General features: G+C 39.6%; 3 protein-coding genes across 7 annotated transcripts in view; 1 reads left to right on the top strand and 2 right to left on the bottom strand.

The window, feature by feature from the left end:
* Positions 1–10,987, top strand: part of LOC122528913 (nuclear factor of activated T-cells 5) — a 61,145-nt gene extending 50,158 nt beyond the window's left edge. For 2 of the 5 annotated variants that reach the window (XM_043654544.1, XM_043654543.1), the window contains 5 exons: positions 305–588; positions 3,447–3,738; positions 5,711–6,229; positions 6,381–6,845; positions 6,979–10,987. In XM_043654544.1, the coding sequence (XP_043510479.1) occupies positions 305–588; positions 3,447–3,738; positions 5,711–6,229; positions 6,381–6,845; positions 6,979–9,290 (3,872 nt within the window). In that variant the 3' untranslated portion in view covers positions 9,291–10,987. The remainder of the gene's footprint in view (positions 1–304; positions 589–3,446; positions 3,739–5,710; positions 6,230–6,380; positions 6,846–6,978) is intronic. The other 3 variants (XM_043654547.1, XM_043654546.1, XM_043654545.1) reach the window with 3 other exon arrangements.
* On the bottom strand, positions 10,879–12,397 carry LOC122528921 (endoribonuclease LACTB2). Its single transcript, XM_043654562.1, has 3 exons — positions 11,890–12,397; positions 11,177–11,816; positions 10,879–11,108 (listed from the first exon to the last, which is right to left on the bottom strand). The coding sequence occupies exons 1-3, from the start codon at positions 12,015–12,017 to the stop codon at positions 10,995–10,997; spliced, it is 882 nt and encodes a 293-aa protein (XP_043510497.1). The 5' UTR covers positions 12,018–12,397; the 3' UTR covers positions 10,879–10,994.
* A 2,292-nt stretch (positions 12,398–14,689) lies between these two features.
* Positions 14,690–19,929, bottom strand: part of LOC122528911 (breast cancer anti-estrogen resistance protein 3 homolog) — a 14,492-nt gene continuing 9,252 nt past the window's right edge. The window contains exons 5-6 of the mRNA XM_043654538.1: positions 17,614–19,081; positions 14,690–17,397 (exon numbers count right to left, since the gene is read on the bottom strand). Of these exons, the coding sequence (XP_043510473.1) occupies positions 17,066–17,397; positions 17,614–19,081 (1,800 nt within the window). The 3' untranslated portion in view covers positions 14,690–17,065. The remainder of the gene's footprint in view (positions 17,398–17,613; positions 19,082–19,929) is intronic.

Raw genomic sequence — 19,929 nt, 5'->3', positions numbered from 1 at the left:
TTGAAAATAGCCAAGTCACGATCGTCTTTCACATATATCTTTGACTAAACTCTCTCGTGATTATAATCCGCACGTTTAGAGAAAGACCAACCAAATGACACTTTTATTACCTCTCATTGAAATTTGGAGTTTTTAAAGTAAATTTTTTTTTATTTTACACGACGAGTATACACATCCACCGCAAATAAAATATAGAGATTGACGTGTATACGTGTTGATAACGCAGGTTCGATCGCGTTGTACAATTTTCGAGATCGTTGCGCCCAAATTCCGACCGGATATTCATCGGGTTCTTCGGTTTCAGGTAGCAATGCAGGAGGTCGATCGTCAGCGGTGACAGGATCGGTTCAAAGAAGCACCGTCACGTCGAGCAACCGCGCGCACTCCGCCACAAGGAGGATCAACCGTCAGCAACAGCAGGAGCAGCAGCAGCCGCAGTTACAGCAACAGCCAAGGATACCCTTGGGATCCTTACGAAGCTCGGATGAGCACGGGTCAAGGGCCAGCTCGGCACAAGACAGTTGCGATAACTCGAACGATTCTGGTCTCGGCTTCGAGGACCGTCAACAGCACCTCACCAACGCAAACGTTAGTTACAGCTGCATCTGTACACTGTCGTTTAATTAATTCGAGGCCAACCGGTAATTGTCGTCGTGCGGCAGGATCTCGTTTGTCTGAAAGTCGAAATAATACAGATAATAGTAACAGGTTCCTGTAACTTTTTAGTTTTAGTATAACAGAAGTTATTTAGTATAATCTTTCAAGGACGACGACGCGCGATGTCTAAATTTTTTGATAATTTCCATAGATTTCAATTGCAAGAATAATGGCAACTAAACAGGATTAATAATAATTCTCGTAGCTGTGAATTGTTGATTTCGTTTACATGTAATTATAAAAATTATTGTTGTTGAAATAACTTCCGAAGTTGTTGAAAAGTTAATAATTTTAATGAATTCGACAAGTTACAATGTTAATAAATTCTCTCGTGCGATGATAACGGGTTATAATGAAATTTTGCGAATTACAAGTCGTTTGCCAATGTCTTAATTTGTCAGATTCACTAATCTACATGATTAGATATAGTACATACAACGGAAGTTACACTCGATAGGATTTTGCATAACAAAAGCTTCGTACATCTGTTGCTTGTATAAACAAAGTTCTATCTTTGCGATCTATTAAAAGCATTAATCTCGATGATGTAGGAAGATGCTCTGATAATTGTTTAACATTGGCTGTCGAACCTTTCGATCACACATAACGTATCTTATTGAAATTTTTATCGATGAAACGACAGAAGAAAGATCGATCGTATTGTCGTTTCGAACAAGATTTAATCATTGATCGATACGAGAGGGGATTAAAATGAGCTGACAGCCTCTCACTTGAAATTTTTCTTGCACATTGTTGAACTTTGACTGAAGCGCGGAACGTGAGTGGAATTATCGTAAACAGATACGTCGATCGTATCACTCGCGATTTTATGTTAAATCGACCTTCACACTGACATCTACGTAGTCGTATATTTTAACACACGAAAAATCGTAGAGCAACTTTAAAAATGGAAGATTCGCGTCGCGACTATTCCTCTCGTTTTCAACAATAACAAATTATTACGAAAGGACAGTTTCACAATCGATATCGATAGACTTCACATAATACTCTGTAAATATTATGACAACTACTGTAAATTGAAATTATATTTGAAACTATCGGTAAACTCGTCGGAGAATTCAAAATTTTTGAAGATCGTATAAACTTGTCGAGCAACGCTTACTTAGGTACAACAGAAGAGAAGTCTTTTGTTTAGGTAGTAACGCTAGGGAACATTTTGACAAAACGTGGCAAATGCGACTATCATTATCGAGTAATATGTTATTACGTTAGAAATGGCGGTTTACATTTGAACCGCGTTATCGAGCAACATATTGTCGTGCACTAAAATATTTCGAAATGTTTCTAACTGCCTCGTAAAAGGAGCAAACAACATTGCAAACTCTGTTGCATCCGGTGTCGTAACGTGCGAAGAAAGTGGAGGAAGACGAAGATCTCGGACTTCTCGGCTGTCGTCTGAAAATTATTTTTATCTCGCGCGTTTATGCAACAAGCGGCGATCCAGTCAACGCTCTGTTAAAAGAAATATTGCGGATCTATCGGAGACGCAGATAGAACGCCCGGTGAAAGATAACCGAAAGAAATCGCGCTTTTCTTCATTCTTTCCACTTCCACCCTCCCCTTTCATTTCCGCTCTCTACTTCTCGCGCACAGTTTTATCGTGTTGCACAAACACGCGCGTTGCACTACACTCGGCGAGTACCGAGCTTTGATTGATATCGATACATGCAATGATAAACTTATTCTTGGCCTGCTGTTGTTGCGTAACCACGCGATACACGGATAACTACGGCGAACACTCGGCCACGTTCGTCGTGTACGTGTGTAGCTACACGAGGCTCGTGCAGATTAAACGTTTTAATAATGCTGCTTACGGCACGACCGCGATATAGTCTGCGATAATTGGGTAAATATTACGAGCCCGGTAAATATTAGTAAATATTAAGCGTTTGATATTGACCCAAAGTATCGCGGCCGATTTCAGATGTACCATACGACGGTTGCTTCAGTTTCGATCGTTGGAAGCCTACCAAAGCGAATTCTTCGTCGGATAGAACCGAGTAAGAAATATACATACCATTAGCGCATCCTTCCGAAAGAATGAGGATTCTTCTGTTATTTACTTATCCACTTATTTTGTTATCCGCGCTATCTGCGCATCATCCACTGTGGCTTGTATTATCATTATCAACTGCACGTTTCTCATGTACATATTATCACTAGAACTACCAAATTGGTCGGAAACGATCGACTTATAATTTTCGTTAGGCATTTTATAAGCGTAAAGCAGTGTATTTTTGAAGATTTAAACATGTTAATGAAGGCTTGTATATATTCTCCGTCGTATCTTTTTGGGCTTCGATGGAAATTTTATGCTTCAGTCGTCGGTAGTTCTAGTGTTATAGTTTTTAAATCAACGCGTTATAGTTCAATCAATAGTTTCATAATAATTCAATCAACTCGCATGCATGTTATAGTTATCAAATCAGACGTCCTCGAAGGAAAAAGAAGTTTCGTGCTTTCGTCGAGTGACCTAATCCTCTTTCTCCTTAACATCCTGTTTCCTCATCCCCTAGCGTCGAAACGACGCTTCTCTTACGAAAATTACGCTAGTTTCCGCTGTGAACGTGCAAACGCGAGAAATCCAACGCGATGGCGAATTGTCGTTGATTCGACGGCGACACCGACCAGCGTCTCTGACGGTAGTTGAACCCAGCCGGTCAGTGGTTTGATTTGTTAAATTGACCAGGCCGGCCACGTTTACGCGCACACGCATGCACTTGCTCACGCGTCTGTATGTCAATCTGTTCTGTTGTCGGTCTTAACAGGCTTGGAACGGCGCCGGCGAGGAGGACTCGAAAAGAAGGAAAATGGACATCAAACTCGAGTCCGAGGACGCGAACTTTGCGTTCCCGGAGGTGGCACACACGACCAGCCCTGACAGCAAGACGGCCAGCAGAGGCACGTCCAATGGAATTGGAGGATTAGCCACGATCTCCGGAAACCGGACAGGAAATGGAGCTACGGGGAGAGTGGTCGAGGTCCCGAGATCTCGTCCGGGCTTGAGCGTCCTTGCTAAGAGGACTCAGCACGGCCCTGTCACCCTCACCTCTCAACTGTGTACGTGCAAGACGCGTGTCTTTTTTCTCCCTCATTTCTTCTTTTTTTCTTTTTTTCTTTTTTGTATTGTGTAATTCTGTGATGCTTTTTTAACGCGTGATTAATTCTATGATTGATCATATAATTATTAGATTGCAGACTTTTATGCGTTTATTGAAAGTGCAAAGATATAAAATTGCACAGAACGGATACAAATGTATAAAATCATTCAAAGTGTAATGCCATTTGTAACGTTTTGTGCGCAAAACAATTTTATTTATGCAGATTCGGCTTTTTTCAATTGTATTCGTCAAAGGTATGATTTTGCATAAAAATCGGCAGTTTAATTATCATTTATAGTAGACTTCCGTCTAACGCGTTGGAAAATCGTGTTGCATGAGAATTTTTCTCGCATAATGCGAGTAATCTAACATATTTAGATTTTTTTTTTTTCTCTGTATGTTTTGGTATATTTGGAACTTTTATTTTCTGTGTTTTCAATGACTTATTATTAACGTGTGCAATAAAATTCCTAACGACTCGTGTCGTTATGTCGAAGAATGGTTGCGTCAAAAAAGAAAAAAACAGACAATTTTTAAATGCGGGGAATTCCTCTATTTTATTATAATACTTGGCGCGTTGTATGAAAACAGTAGTTGCAATATCTTTGTCGCGTTATAGGAATTCGCGATATACGGGTGTCTACTGTATTTCATTAATCACAATCATTGCAAACGAACGTGACGAAGAATTTCAAAACTGTCAATGTTCAGGTTCCGGATGTTCTGTCAGATATTTAAAAAAGATATAATAATGCGCGAAATAATCAACAAACTCAAGTCCTACAAACTTGTCCTTTTTCGGGCAGGCATCGGCAACAATGGTCACTCTAGTTGATGTTCAACGAGCCTCATTGCTCATCCTTGTTAATTCTTTTCATTTTATCGGTTGAGTTTATCGATCTTATCTCTCTCTCTCTCTCTATTTCTCTTTCAAGAGAAGGAAAACCGCTGCTCCCTCGGCAGACGGGTTTGAAAATTTATTGCCGTTGATATTGCGGTTTTTTGGTGGAGATACCAGTCGCGAGGTCTGCGCGAGGTCACGAGGCAGAGATAACGACGCCGTCTCTCCTACAGATGTTCTCGAATCCCTCGGAGAGGAGAATTTACAATGGGAATCAACGATCAGTGCCACGCCGCCTACTGTTTATATTGTCGGGGCGCGTGTTAATTGTTAATTTTTTTTTTTTTTTCCTTTTTAGTCGGAGGCACGAGCTCGTTAGATAAATTTCGCACGTGGAGAATCTTATTTGCATCTGGATCTGGCGATGAGAACAAAAGGGGAAGGAGAGGGAGGAAGCAACGAAAAACGATAAGAGACGACAAATTTTGCGCGTGAATGATGCAAATTGATAACCTTCGGCTCTCGCAACATCTTGCGCGTTCGACCAGAACCGCTGGCCCCACAAATTTCATTTCCGGCGAAATTGTTCACCTGTCGGTCGAACTTTTCACCGCGACGATACGTTATCTTCGTTGTTTAGGAGCCGATTAGCAATCATCGATACTCTTTCGTTGTTATCGAAACGCGATATACCGAATGTAGGTCAAACGAGACTTTATGTAACTCGCATTGTGACTCTCCTCCTCTCCCCCTCGAATTAAAATGAGAACTCGACTCTTTTCCCCCCACTCTTCGTTGACTTTTCGTTTGACTACGCGTCCCTTCGTTCGTTCGGCAAGGGAGATCGGATTATATCGGATAATCGCATCTGCGAATGGACCATGTTACACAATTCTATCTCTCAAGCTGGGAATCGTAGAAAAATCAACACACTTTTTACAGTGTTTCTGTGTCTCGATAACCAAATCGGAGGAAGATAACGAAATCTCTTTGATCCCATCGAGGCTTAAGCTTCGGGCAACATTTTGACGTTTCGATTCGATTCGATTCGATTCGAAGCGTAATGATGTTTTTGCGCTTTAACTTGCAGGTAGCGCTTCCACAGATGGGAAGGTGCAATTGCAAATCATTTGTCAACCGGAGCAGCAGCACAGAGCTCGCTATCAGACGGAAGGTTCGAGAGGGGCAGTGAAGGATCGAACCGGTAATGGATTCCCGATCGTTCGCCTCGTTGGTTACGACAAACCGACCACCCTTCAAGTTTTCATCGGCACGGATCTCGGCCGTGTCGCGCCCCATATGTTCTACCAGGCCTGCCGCGTGAGCGGCAAAAATTCGACGCCGTGCATCGAGCGGAAGATAGACGGCACCATCGTGATCGAAGTGGACATGGATCCAGCGAAGGACATGATGGTTACGTGCGACTGCGTCGGCATCCTGAAAGAGAGGAACGTCGACGTCGAGCACAGATTCCCTCAGGAAGCCGGGGTGCTTCAAGGACGTAGCAAGAAGAAGTCGACCCGATGTCGTATGGTTTTTCGTACAACCATCGCCCATCCGGACGGTGCAACAGAAACTTTGCAAGTTTGCTCGCAACCGATCGTTTGCAGTACGTATCACGATGATATAACTTAAGCAGCCGAGTTCTAAATTCGCTCTTGAAACATTTTCCTTCTATCCCTTTTGAAACGAAAGCTCGAGGATCGCGCGGCATCGCCAACGATGAAAGATAACAGATGATTCTTCTACTATTGTTTCAGCTCAACCACCGGGAATACCAGAGATCTGTAAAAAATCACTCACATCCTGCCCATGCACCGGAGGATTAGAATTATTTATACTCGGCAAGAATTTTCTGAAAGATACTCGCGTAGTGTTCCAACTGGACAACGATGATCTGTCGAGTAGCTTGGAGCCGCATTGGGAGTGCGCGGTTCTGCCCGATAAGGAATTTCTGCAACAAACTCATCTGGTATGCGTGGTACCAGCCTACAAGCGACAGGATCTGACACCTTCGGAAACTGTCAGCGTAAAATTGTACGCGGTATCGTCTGGAAAAACGAGCGAGCCTCACACGTTCCTCTACACCGCTGCGTCCACGCCACCTGAACCATCCGTTGGAAAAATTGAGCCTATAACACCACCTCTGTCCACCAATAACGGCGATACTGCTCTGGCAACGTCTCCTGTCGCGGTGTCTCTAACTACAGGTGTATCATCGAACAGTAAGTGAATGAAAATATACACGCTATTCTAGTTCTCCTCGAATTAAACGCAAAGGAGAGAATAATCAAATGAACATAACGTCGGTAGGTAATAAATGTTAAACGTATATAGAAGGTAATAATGATGTTTCAGCTCTGATTACACAAGCAGCCGCAGCAACACCGAATTTCTTGACGACCATACAGCCGCAACAATCAACGTCCCAGAAAACGGAAGCTCTGAAGAGCGATCCGAGCCCGCCACCAGTGACGGCATCCTCGCAGGTAACACCAGTTATGATATGGGCTGCACAAAGTCCAAATTGCCAAAATTCACCGCCTGACGTGATGATGCCGCCACCAGCTTTGGTAGCGAATTCGCTTTTAAATCGCAGATCGTCTTCGAATCTTCAATTAATTCTGCCAGATAATTTGAAGACCGAGGTACTTGATGAAAATAGCGAGAACAGCATGATTAGCGAGAACAGCATGCAAAGCATACCGACGCCGACTGCGAACGGTTCGAATGGCACCAGCCCGTTGCAACAGCTCGTCAGCGATAGCTCGAGGGAAACACCGCAGGCTAACATGATCAGATCGGTTCCTGTTGCGGCGAACGGCTCGCCGGTACAGGAGGCGGTGAATCTTCTCGGCGTGGCAGATCTAATGCGAAACCCGCATTCGTTATCGATGGTCACGGCACATCAGAACACCTTCGGAGGTATGCACGAATCGTCTCAAGTCAAAGTTCTAAGTCCTCATCATATCAACAAAGAAACTAACCCGATGTTGCCGACAGAAGGCAGTCCTAATGGAAGTCTTCAGGGTGGCGGTGTTGTCGATCTTCGCATGAAGCACCACCAATCGGATTTCGGTACATTGACAAACTTTACCGCTACACCGAACGGGCAGCTGCCTGCACAGAGTGGACATAGCGTAGAAAAATATCTGAACCATATCGAATCGAACGTCAAGGATGCTGAGAGTCAGGAGAACGGATTCGTAGGTGGCCTGCAACAACGAGCTTCCATTATTACTACAGGACGGCAGTCTCAACAAGGACAAGCTTCTAATATTTTAGCTTCTCCCCCTCAAGGCGTCAAGTTAGATACTCTCGTCAACTCTGGCGCTGAATCTCATCAGTTGGTATCGCCACTGCGTACCGTGAATCCCAATAGTAATACCATAATGAGTCACGTTTCCGCGATTACCGATCACGAAACGATCTCGAGCCCACAAAATAAAGCTAGCCCACCAATTCCTGTCAAGGCGATGCTTCTCGAAGCGTTGATGCCGCCTCAGACTGTGCCACCTTTGCCAGGAAATGGTGCGACATCTGTCTCGCCGCCTTCGTCGGTAGTTACAGAGCAAACTAACGACGACAGTCTGCTCACTACGATCAACGCCGCTCTATTACCGCCGATGCAGGAGCCGCCCGTGACTGCGACCGGTACGTCGAATTCTAATGTTAGTGTACCATCTCATAATCCGTTACAAGTTACGAACGAGAGTATGTCGACAGCGTCGGAGCACATTCCGCAGATGCCTGGTCTTATACAGCAAGATGTTGTAGCGATGCAACAGGTGCAACAAGTGGAACAGGTTGTTGCGCAGGCACAACAGCAAGTTGAACAGGTTGTCGCGCAGGCACAGCAGCAAGCGGTACAGGCTGTACAACAGGCGCAACAGCAAGTCGTTCAGCACGTAGTGCAACACGCGCAAGTTGTCCAACAGGCTGTTCAGCAGGTGCAGGCGGTACAGCAAGTTCAAGCTGTACCGGCTGTTCAACAGGCAGTGCAGCAAGCCACTCAGGAAGTGGTTCAGCAAGCGGTGCAGCAAGCTACGCAGGAAGTTGTGCAACAAGTTCAAGCGGTTCAGCAAGCGGTGCAACAAGCGCAAGCGGCTCAAGCGATGCAACAGGCGGTGCAGCAAGATATCGGCTCTATGTTGAATCAGCCTGCAGGCTTCGTTGCTGAAGCTAGTTCTGCTTTAGCCAGCGGAGCGGCCCAGGAACCGTCTCAACAAAGGCTAACCAATGCTGCGGAACAAGCGATCAGTAGTGTAATTACTAACGCTACTCAAGATATTATTAACAATCGACCCATTACTACGACAACCGCGCATGCCATTATCGCAACGAAGAATATATTAAATAGTGTGGCCACTCAAAGTGCCCAATTGATGAACAGTGCTATGGAGGGAATTCTGCCTAAATCGCCTCCTGGCCAAAGTAATATCGTTGAACAGGTGACGAGCAAGTCGCCACCAGTTGCCTTACCTGTGACACCCAACAGACAAAATGTAAACCCACCTATAGCAAACGCGGCTAACAGTGCAAACGGTACAACGGTTAGAAAGCAGGAAGACGGTATGCTGCCTCAGGAGCTTACCTCGATGTCGGATCATGATCTGTTAAGCTACATAAATCCGAGCTGCTTCGATCCTCAAAACGGTTTTCTTGTGTAGTACTGCCGTATTCTTGTCATTAAAATATAATTGTGTATTCGATGTATCTTCGGATATGGAGAGAGGGCGTGAAAGTAAAAAAGAATGAAAACGAGCGAGAGGAAGAGAGACGAAAAGAATGAGAGAACGAATGAACGAATGCGAGAGTATATAATTAATTCCAATCGGTTGGGTATGAGAGATATAGTCTTGGCTCGGTACGAGTTATATATTTGTGCCACATTGTCGTTTCAGACTTTGTATGTGATAGTTACGAAATCCGTTTTTATATGACGAAAATGGACGAAGTTAGCACCACCTTTATAACAATTGAAAACTTTTAATGTGTTAAGTAAGACGGGCGCACAAGAGCGCGACAGTTAGGGTTTTCTTTAACTTCCTTTTTCTACGAGTTGTCAAATGTGATAATTCATTTTATTTATCTCCATCAAATGTCTCTTGCGCATCCAGGTGCCTTTCCCCCTGTTGTAAAGTATCTGAAACTGGTCTTTCTCGTTGCGAAAAAAAAGAAACGTTGGAAGTATATACGTATATATGTATTATAAAAATCAACAGGTACTGACCCCACTCAACTCTAAACGGAGTCACCGGAATTGAGTGTAGTAGAAGTTACGTTTTTTTTTCTCATAGTATCTTAAAATAGAATTCTACAACAGAGTTCATTAATACATTAATGCATCTTCTTTTCTTTGACTTGATTTCATTCTAACAAATGAATCATCTTGTTGTTTGATGTCGTTTCTATCATATATGTTTTTAAGTATATAATATATTTCGTATGTTGTTTAATAATTACAATTTTTTTGTTGATAATATCAATTAATAGAATATTATGTGATTGCGTTGCTGATGTTATCGATAATTGCTAGATAAATGCAAAACGACAGAGAGATTATATTATATGTCGATATGAAAAATAATTAATATAGAAAAAAATATATATATATATATACATATACATAGTGTGTGTATATATATATACATACGTAAAGTGCGTAAATATATATATTTTTTACGTTTACCCAAAGAGAGAAATAGAGATGATCAGATGAAGTGAGCTTATTAAAGATATAAACGAAATCTATATATATATACACATATATAGATATATATTGTAACATCATGTTACGTTAGGGTTTTGAACCCTTTGTTCAAAGTAAGGGGTGCTATAACCGCGTGTATGAATACTCGCCAATATTATATGGTAGAAAACAGATTTTATAATGAAGATATTGAAACGTTTAATGTCGTGATATGTCTTTGTAGCAAAGTATATATTTTACATCGAGCATCTTCACGTGTTACGTGTTCCATGAGCTCGGAAAGTAAATGAAAAGACTATGAATGCTGCATTAATCGAATAAGCAGATCATTATACTATGTGGCATATATTTCGTGAAATTCTTTGTAGCAATTACTGTACACTGTACGCACATTTTTAGCATTGTCAGCCTAAACATTGAAAAACAAAATTCATGAATAATGTATTATCATTTTGTTCCTGTAAGTCGAATAAATGTTTCACAGCATCGCTTTCTTAATGATTTTCTCAACTGACATGGATATGGATTTAGTATTAGACTACAAATAAACTATGAAACAATAGTATACTGTATTTTATCCATTTTGTACATTTACAAATACTACGGATTAATTTAACAATTTAAGATTTTAAATTAAATAACTTGCTAAAATCATTTTATGTTATATACTTTGCCATTTTCCTTTCTCGCCTTTCACTCTACCTTCTTTTAATAATTTTTCAAGATGACGCCATACACCATAGGCTGCTACTTGCAATAAATCTTGAGAAGTATCCTAAAAATATTAACCTTTATTTTGCACGTTGTTTAAATATATATCATAAATCAAATAATAATTATTACCGTATACAAATGTTTTACAATGTCCATTTCAGACAATGTAACATCTTTTGTATTTTGTTGAAGGACATCTAAAATTTCATTCTCTCTTTTTAATCTGTGGTTAATGTAATGGTTAATTACAATTTCTGGCTCTTTTATTTCAGGTCCATGACCCGGGTAGATTATTTTTGGCTTCATTGCCAACATTTTTTTTAGAGTAGTCAGGTAGGTATATAAATCCTCAAACACAGCAGTGCCTTCTCCAAGAACACAATCTCCACTAAACAATATTTCTTCGTTTTCAAGCATAAAGCAAGCATGATCAGTTGTATGTCCCGGAGTGTACTCAACACAAATTTTTGCACCTTCTACTTCCACTATTTGTTTATCTTTTAAAACTTGCCACTGAACTTTTGTTTCAAGATCAGTGGTCTTTGTGTCTTCTAAAGCTCTTGGTAATTTCCATACAGTGCTGGAAGATCCTCCGACATCAAGCGCTTTCAACATATTCAACACATAATTCACTCCTCCTAAATGATCAAGATGATAATGTGTAATTAATAGATGTTCAATAGTTGCATTTTCTTTTTTTAAGACTTCTTGCAACAGTTTTATATATTCATTGGCAGTTTTTTCTTCACCTGCATCGATTAGTATACGTCTATAAAAAGAAGTAAATATTAATTTTTGTTACACACCATTAATTTTAACTGTTAAATTTAACATTTATTTACCTGGTGCCAGTACCAACAAGATATGTATTTGTACCTTGTAACGTCATAGGTCCTCTGTTACATCCTAAAATTCTTATCACTTGTGATGATAATCTTGATATTAATGGCAAATCAGTTAAAGGTTTCATATTTTGTTATTAGAACTATCTTCAATATTGTCACAAACAGTTTGAATTATGTTTAAGATCCAACTATTTAATCCGTTGAACCAATGTTATCTAAACAATGACTTGTCAAGTACAGTTTTGTTATCTATGCTATTATAGCTAATCATCGTTACTATTTTTGCAAAGTGATAACTTAACTCATAACACAAGTACGCACGTTATTAAGCATGCCAAATATTTCCGTTATTGTTAATGAAAAGTATACACGTACAGGTTAATTTATTATTGTACACAGATGAGTAATTATTTCATCATAATCAACTTGTTAGATCACTTAGATTCTGTAATTGCGCACGTTACTGTATAATAGCTATGTGTGACGCATATATTAAAACGCAACATAGATTTAAGATTCCATATAGAAAACGTAATGTTTAATGAAGTGACGTCGTATATAATATTATTTTCATTCTTACAATATATATTAAGAAAAATATTCTATTTTAATTACTGTATGCAAGTATGGAATTTGTGTAAATTTAATTGAGGTTAGAATAATATACATATAATTATCTGTAATCCATTAGAAATTTTTGTAGAATATATTGAATAATTGAATATGTCAGTTGATAATTAATTGTTAATTTATTTAATTTCTATAAAAATAAGTACACATATAAATATAATAGAATTATTATACTTTTATTTAAATATTTCAATTTCGCGCGCGATTTTTGATTGGAAGATGAAGCGCTACTTTTCAACCAATCAGGAAGCTACAAAGGAATTTGTAGCGTCAAATAATCAGTCTATTGCTGAAAATCGTGGCGGTTGTATGTATATTTCGTATTTTATTTCACCTGTGTAACTTCAAATGCTTCATATTTATTCAAAGGTCATTAGTTATTATTAATTTTAATGTTTAATTAATATATATACATAGTACAGTTTTTTATTGTATCGAAATTAAATGCTCTTTTAAGGCTTTAGATTTTTTCTGTTCAGCACTTATTTGAATGTTCGATAATTTATATTCGGTACTTTGATCTATTCTGATTCAATAGAATTCAAATTTTGTCATTGCTTTCTTTAATACAATTCGTTTTACTTTCATGTATTTATTTAGATCTTTGGTTCTTTTGTGCAGATTAGTTGCTGAAAAGGATAGATAATAATAATGAATGATCAATTCGATGATTTTGCTGATTTTGCTGATTTGACTTATTGGAACAATGGCGCACGCGTATGTGTCTGTTGAATCAAGCATGGCTAAGGTATTTCACATATACTTAATTCAAGTAAAATATACGTATCTGATTCCATATCGTTTTGAAAGTCCTAAGATGAAATAAGAAATTGTCTAAAAAAATCACTTTTCAATCTGAATTTTTTGTTTCATCTTTCTATACATTCTTACATTTTATGTAAGTTCATCTTTCTATACATTCTTACTTTTATTTCAATCTGTATTAAAAAATAGAATTTTTGACTAAATTAACAAAATAAGGTCTCAGTGACTATTTTTACAGTTAAAATGTGTATTTTTTAATCACTTTAGATCTATAATTAATTGATTCCTTAAAATAGAAATTTAAATAGAAACTTAAAATAATTATTTTATTTATTTAATATTAGTCGTATCATGGCTATGAAAATATAAACTCATGATGCAAATTTTTGTGAAATTAGTTTAGATCTTATTTATTAGATTTAGCTTCCTATATCGGATTTTTAGTATTACTTTTATTATTTATTTCTATTTTTTATTATTTGCAACCACAAACTAATAGAACACTTCCGTCAAGTTTCCCTTTGTATATTAATGTCCACCTAAAAGAAAGGTGGTCAGAGATAGGGTAGGTTCGTATTATCTGGTAGGGTATAGACTAAAATCAAAGAAAAACACAAGGTTAATTTTTTTTTCGTGTAATTATGCCTATTAACAAACATGAACAACATTTACAACATGTATAGTACAGCAATATGTCAGTCTGCATAGAAACTTCAATCTCATCGCGAGAAAGAAGATTAAATACTACCACATTTACAACATGTATAATGGTTCGAGCAATGTTGATTACAGCAATATGTCAGTCTGCATAGAAACTTCAATCTCATCGCGAGAAAGAAGATGAAATACTACCTCACATTTACAACATATATAATGGTTCGAGCAATGATTATTACGCCATGTCAGTCTGCATAGAAACTTCAATCTCATCGCGAGAAAGAAGATGAAATACTACCTCACATTTACAACATATATAATGGTTCGAGCAATGATTATTACGCCATGTCAGTCTGCATAGAACTTCAATCTCATCGCGAGAAAGAAGATTAAATACTACTTTACATTTACAACATATATAATGGTTCAAGCAAGAAGTTGATTACAATGTGTCGTTTGTGTCTCTCTTAAACCTAACAAAATATCAAGAAAAAAGATTAAATACTGCCTTACATTTACAACATGCATAATAGTTCAAGCAATAAGTTGATTAGAATAAGTACAATGTTTCTCTGTATTCTCTCTGTGATCTTTCAAAACAACTTCAATCTCATCTCGAGAAAGAAGATTAAATAGAAGCTTTCATTCGTAGGAGGATCGGTTAAATGTTCAAGAATATTATTATCTACTAAACAACAACATATACACACGTCGAAGTCGCTATAATGCTATTTGATTTTGATTCTTTGTTTCTTAAAGATACGATTTGACCATCACACAGTGAGATAATTCGACCGATCTAACCGGCCAAAAATCGCGCACTTGAAGGCTTGCAATTGGACGGAATTTTTTTACACTTCCCGATGATTCCCTCAAAATTCTCGTGATACCTCGGGCAATCCGAAATTCTCGGAAAACCCGAAATATTTGTTTGTTTTTATTTATTTTTGGGGTGTGCAGGTACCTGATATTCTCAACCCGGGTCGGATCGGGTAAGATGGTCGGGGGTTTCAGGCCCCGGAATACAGGGTGTCTCATTTAAGCGTGACCTAAATATCTCTTTTTATTATAAAGATGAAAAAAATATTTCATACGTTAAAATTTTATCCTGCAAAATTCTATTCTTTCCAAAAGAAACGTTTCTTTTTTCGGAGTTTTCAAGATCATCGAAGATTTTTTTTTTTTTATAACTACGTATGCTTTCGCTGTTGCATCGCGTAGCTCACAAAGAAATATATTCAGATGTGAACTGCGGTTGACATCTGCATATTTTCGTAAGCTACTTGATGTAACAGAGAGAGATATGTAGTTATATGAAAAAAAAAAACATCGATGTCTTTGAAAACTTCGAAAAAAGAAAGAATCCTTCGTAAGAACATTGCTTTGCAGAATAACTACTGGCCATACTTTATTTAATCCAATTATAGTCCAATTATAGTCCAATTATATTTAATCCAATTATAATCCAATTTTATATATATAAAATATTTTGTACACCTTTGCAATTAAATCGTATTTGAGATCACACTTAAACGAGACACCCTGTATATAAAGAACCGGGTAGCCCGATTGTGTCGGGTGGTGCGGTCAACTCTCGGAAGAAGCCTGATGTATTCGACGATATTCAATATTAATATATTGAATAATTACATGTTGACATTCAAGATCAAATTCGGTGTAGAATTTGTCATTTGGTGAATCTGTCAGACTTATTCCGAAACCGAAAGCCACTACCCGACTTTGTCAGGCGAGCCCGAAACATCGGGTTACTCGAAAGACTCCCCGACAGAATCGGAGCACTTGAAAAACTCAGAATACCCGAAACGAGTCGAGCTATTCCGAAACGAGTCGAACTGCCAGAAAGAATCAGTTGTTCGAAACGCGTTCAAACTGCCTGAAAATATCGGATCGGTTCGAAACGAGTCGGGCTTGCACGAAAGGTCTCGGATAATCTCAAATAATCGGGCTACCCGGAACGAGTTGGACTGTCTGAAAGAATCGGACTATTCGGGAAACAAGTCTGGAAAAATTGAAATATCTCGACTATACTGCGAACCCGATGTTCTCGGGAATCCCAAAATATCTCGAGACATACTCGAAACCGCGAGATATTTGTTAGGGTTCGCGACATTCCCGAGCACCATCAGGTTCTCAGTATTTTCGGAGTTTTCACACATCTCTAATATTGCGCTATTCTTTCCGTTGTAAATCACTCATCCGCAATATACCCGCGAAAAGTCCTTGCAGTCTTTTGATGTTCGAGTCTACCTCTTTGCTGAATTATAGACGAGATTCACCCGGAAGTATAAGGAAATCCCGTCTAATTAAATGTCTTTAAGTGGTACGATTTTTGGCCAGATATTTAGATCGGCTGGACATCCCAATTGTGCATTGCGACGAATATACCATGCAAAAACACTTATTATTCCCTTGTTTCTATATTCATCCCATAAGAAGTGTCTTTTTCGTCGTGATGGAAAAATCACGTTTCACAGGTTACGCTTATAATTTGCGATCTCGTTAGAAGAAATAGTTGAAAGAATGGCGAGAATCGCGGGAAAACTGTATGTTGTATGTATGAGATATTCGGAAAATATTGTGGAATAAACTAGAATTGTTTGAGCCAGTTAAGCTTTAACATTTGCACAGGATAATCGGCCTTGTATTTTACAAGACGTCATTTGCTTTCAATGTAATAACGAAAGAACGAAAAAATTATTCGTGCATATTAATGGCTGCCAAGTATCGCTCATCACGTCTGATGATCAACAATTGATCAGTCCAATGATCTGCCTTCAGAATTTGTTCGCAAGTCAATCTGATAAATTTACAAAGTGGCTAAACTTAACTCGACTCGACTAAATCCTACCTTATTCCGTATTTTAAACGCTATAATCGGCTAACAATTTACTCACATTACGAGTCTTATCAAATGAAATACTAAACCCTACGGATAAGTATAATTAATTACAGTTACTTAATTACATAATTACACAGTTATAATTTACACGTAAAAACTAAATCGAACGGGTCCCTCGTTTCCTATGCAAGTCTCGTTCTCTTGAATAACAAGCATGGTACAGATCGAACTTCTATCTAAAATATTCTCTTTTGATCGCGTTTAGGCCGTCACTTCGGTCGACGAACACTTGTCGAACATCGCGTCTAATACCTGCGTGAACTTCAGATGCCTCTCCTCTGGCGCCACCGTGGCCCCCCGACTCCCCCACAGAAATTTTATATGAAATTCGGTTCGAAACGCGTCGGATAGTAACTCGTCGCTCCTCGAACCTTCGAGGACAATTTCTGCGTTTCGGCGGAACAACGGCAGGCTTTCCGCCATTTTTCGAGCCGATTCTAAATGAGACCAAACGATGGACAGGCCACAGTCGGGGGCTGAATTTTCCCAGGGTGACAGAATTGCTGCTGCCAGGCCTGACGGAGCCACGGTTCCTGAAAAGGCGTACAATTTAAATTTTATTGGAATACACAGAATAGAAATATATTCTTCCAAAACAACAAACCTCCCTGCGGTGAAATGAAAATTAAGGAAAAAGAAAAAGAAAAAGAAAAAGAAAAATATCAAAGATAATTCCACGTAATTCTTGAGAAATGACTGTTACCAAAGCCTTTGATCGTTAAATCAAGAGGAGACTTTATTCAACGCACCTAGAATATCTTCCGGACCTCGTTCACCGAGGAGAGCGACGGGCAACAGATGTGGCAGCGTAGTGTTCGGTGCTTGTGGATTCGTGCACTCGTTCATAGCACGAAGCGTGGGCCTGAGCTTCGCCTCGAAGCTAAACGCTTCGTCGGTGTGTTTCTGCCGCAGCAGATGCCAGGTGTTAGCCAACCTCTGTATCTGAGGTAAGCACAGGCCAAGCATCACGCCGCAGAAGCCGTACAAATTGCCCAAAGCCGTCTTCGTGTCTATGGCCACTTTGATCCATTTGCTGATGGTAGCCGCTCTTTCGATGGCGGTGGCTCCAGCCAGCACAGTCACCGCCACGACGAGCTTCAAACACTCGGACCGTTCGATCAAGTCAATCCTAGCCTGTCGACCATGCGGCAGAGTAGCCAATTCGATACCGCTCAGCCCGTTTCGGTTCCCGGTGCCAGGTTGTAGAGCCAATTCGAGATCGATCTTCGTCAGATGTGACGCTAAGACTCTCGGGGCCGAGTCGTGCAACATTCCAGACACCCCTCTCAGAGCAGTGGGATCTAAAGGCCTGTGTTCGCCAGCTGGTAGTAACAGGGTGGTGAAACCTTCGATGTCCAAGGCCGTCGTGATTTCCAAAGACGGCGCAGCCACTACTAGCTGCTCCTCCGCGGATAGTTCGTACTCGTTGCCGTTGTTCCCGTTGGTGCCATCGTTACTGGTGTTGTAATGGCTTCTGATCACGACTCCTTTGATGGGGGCAGAGGAGGAGGGGTTACTAGCGCCGCCAGAATTGTTCGTTTCGAACTCGCTGTCCCCGGATCCGTTTCCACTGTCGCTTCCTGACGCTTGGTAGCCCTGATGGTGGTGATGGTGATGGTGATGGTGGTGATGAGCGTGATGCTGGTGATTAGGGGCGTACGGCACCCTCGGTGGCTTTGGCGGAGCAGTGCCGTGTGAATTCTGATGGTTCAAGCTCGATGGCTGAAGCGTCGGCTGTTGTTGCTGTTGGAGTGCCGGATCGGAGATCACCCTGGTGATTTTCTGGCGACCGAGAGACAGGGAACACGACGGTGGTTGATTTTGAATAGGCGGCACCCGTGGCAAAGTGCTCGACTGGACTGGCCCGTGAGACGTTGCCTGTTGGTTGGACGTTTGACGACCGTCGTGCTGATCAGAGGGATGATGCTGCGCAGTCAGGGAGTGACTCCGTTGCTGTTTCCGAGGTAGACGTGGTGGGGAGCCGGTCGATAGGGACGAGGAGGAAGGGCTGGAACAGTGTTGACTATTCGTGGGGGGTGGCACGCAGGTGAGGGGAACGCATCTTGGTTTCGGATTGATTATGCGAGCGCCGCTTGCTTGGCTTATAGGGCGACCACTGCCCACGTAAAATGTTATCAGATCTGCCACCGTGTCGAACGCTTCGTCTTCGAACTGATACTGAGCCCTTTCGTAGACTGTTTCTGGCTGGATTACTACCTGTTAGTAAAGAAGTTACTTCCTTCATGTTGAGCTGTATAATAGAGGCTCGATCGTCGAAATACCGGTCAACGAAGTTATTTATTATTTATTACATACTATATTATGCAGAATGAATAGAAAAAAAGGGGTTCGCAACTTCTAGAGTACATAGTACTCGCCGAAAACATGAGAAAAAGTTCTAGAAAAATTAATAGCTTCAAAATTGTAAACAATTTTTTGTCTCTGTTGAAGAAAGGAATTTTTTCGCTTCGAGAGCTATCATGTAAGTAGTACATATAAGTAGTATAGTATGAGCTATATGTAAGTAGTATAATTTATTATAATTAGTTTATACTTAAAAGTTGTTATAAATTATATATGTATGTAAGTAGTATAATTTATACTACTTACATACATATATAATTTATAATAACTTTTAATATTTATATATATAATTATATTGTAATTTAATACTTATATTAAAATTTTTAATATGAGTTATAATTTTTTCTTTCTCTTCATTCATTTTTATGTATGCTTGACAATTTCGTATTACAAAATTACGTATTCTTTCAACGATTCCCAGATGTATTCTAACTTTTTCACAAGCATTCAATTTGTTTCAGTCGAAACAAAAAATCGTTTATAACTTTGAAACTTAATTCTTCGACTCATGTTTATTAGTTTTTATGTTTCTTAAACTTTTCATGTTTCGGCTAGTGCTATGTGCTCTGGAAATTATGAACCCTATTCACCCTATATTAGTTATTTATTAATATCTATTACGGAAATTTACTATATATTATATTCTAATAATATTACTATATTAGTTATTTATTAATATTTATTACGGAAATTTACTATAT

The sequence above is a fragment of the Frieseomelitta varia genome, unplaced genomic scaffold, assembly GCF_011392965.1.
Source record: "Frieseomelitta varia isolate USP_RPSP 00005682 unplaced genomic scaffold, Fvar_1.2 scaffold_269, whole genome shotgun sequence".
NCBI classification, from domain to species: domain Eukaryota; kingdom Metazoa; phylum Arthropoda; class Insecta; order Hymenoptera; family Apidae; genus Frieseomelitta; species Frieseomelitta varia.
The sequence above is the reverse complement of the archived record's forward strand: the minus strand, read 5'-3'. Positions and strand labels throughout refer to the sequence as shown.

What these genes read in the sequence shown, in the direction of transcription:
- LOC122528921 (XM_043654562.1), bottom strand. Translation starts at nt 12,017, where the DNA reads ATGAAACCTTTAACTGATTTGCCATTAATATCAAGATTATCATCACAA. An exon ending in CTTGTTGGTACTGGCACCAG is followed by an intron (nt 11,817 to 11,889) that starts GTAAATAAATGT and finishes TTCTTTTTATAG; the next exon opens with ACGTATACTAATCGATGCAG. An exon ending in TTGTAAAACATTTGTATACG is followed by an intron (nt 11,109 to 11,176) that starts GTAATAATTATT and finishes TAATATTTTTAG; the next exon opens with GATACTTCTCAAGATTTATT.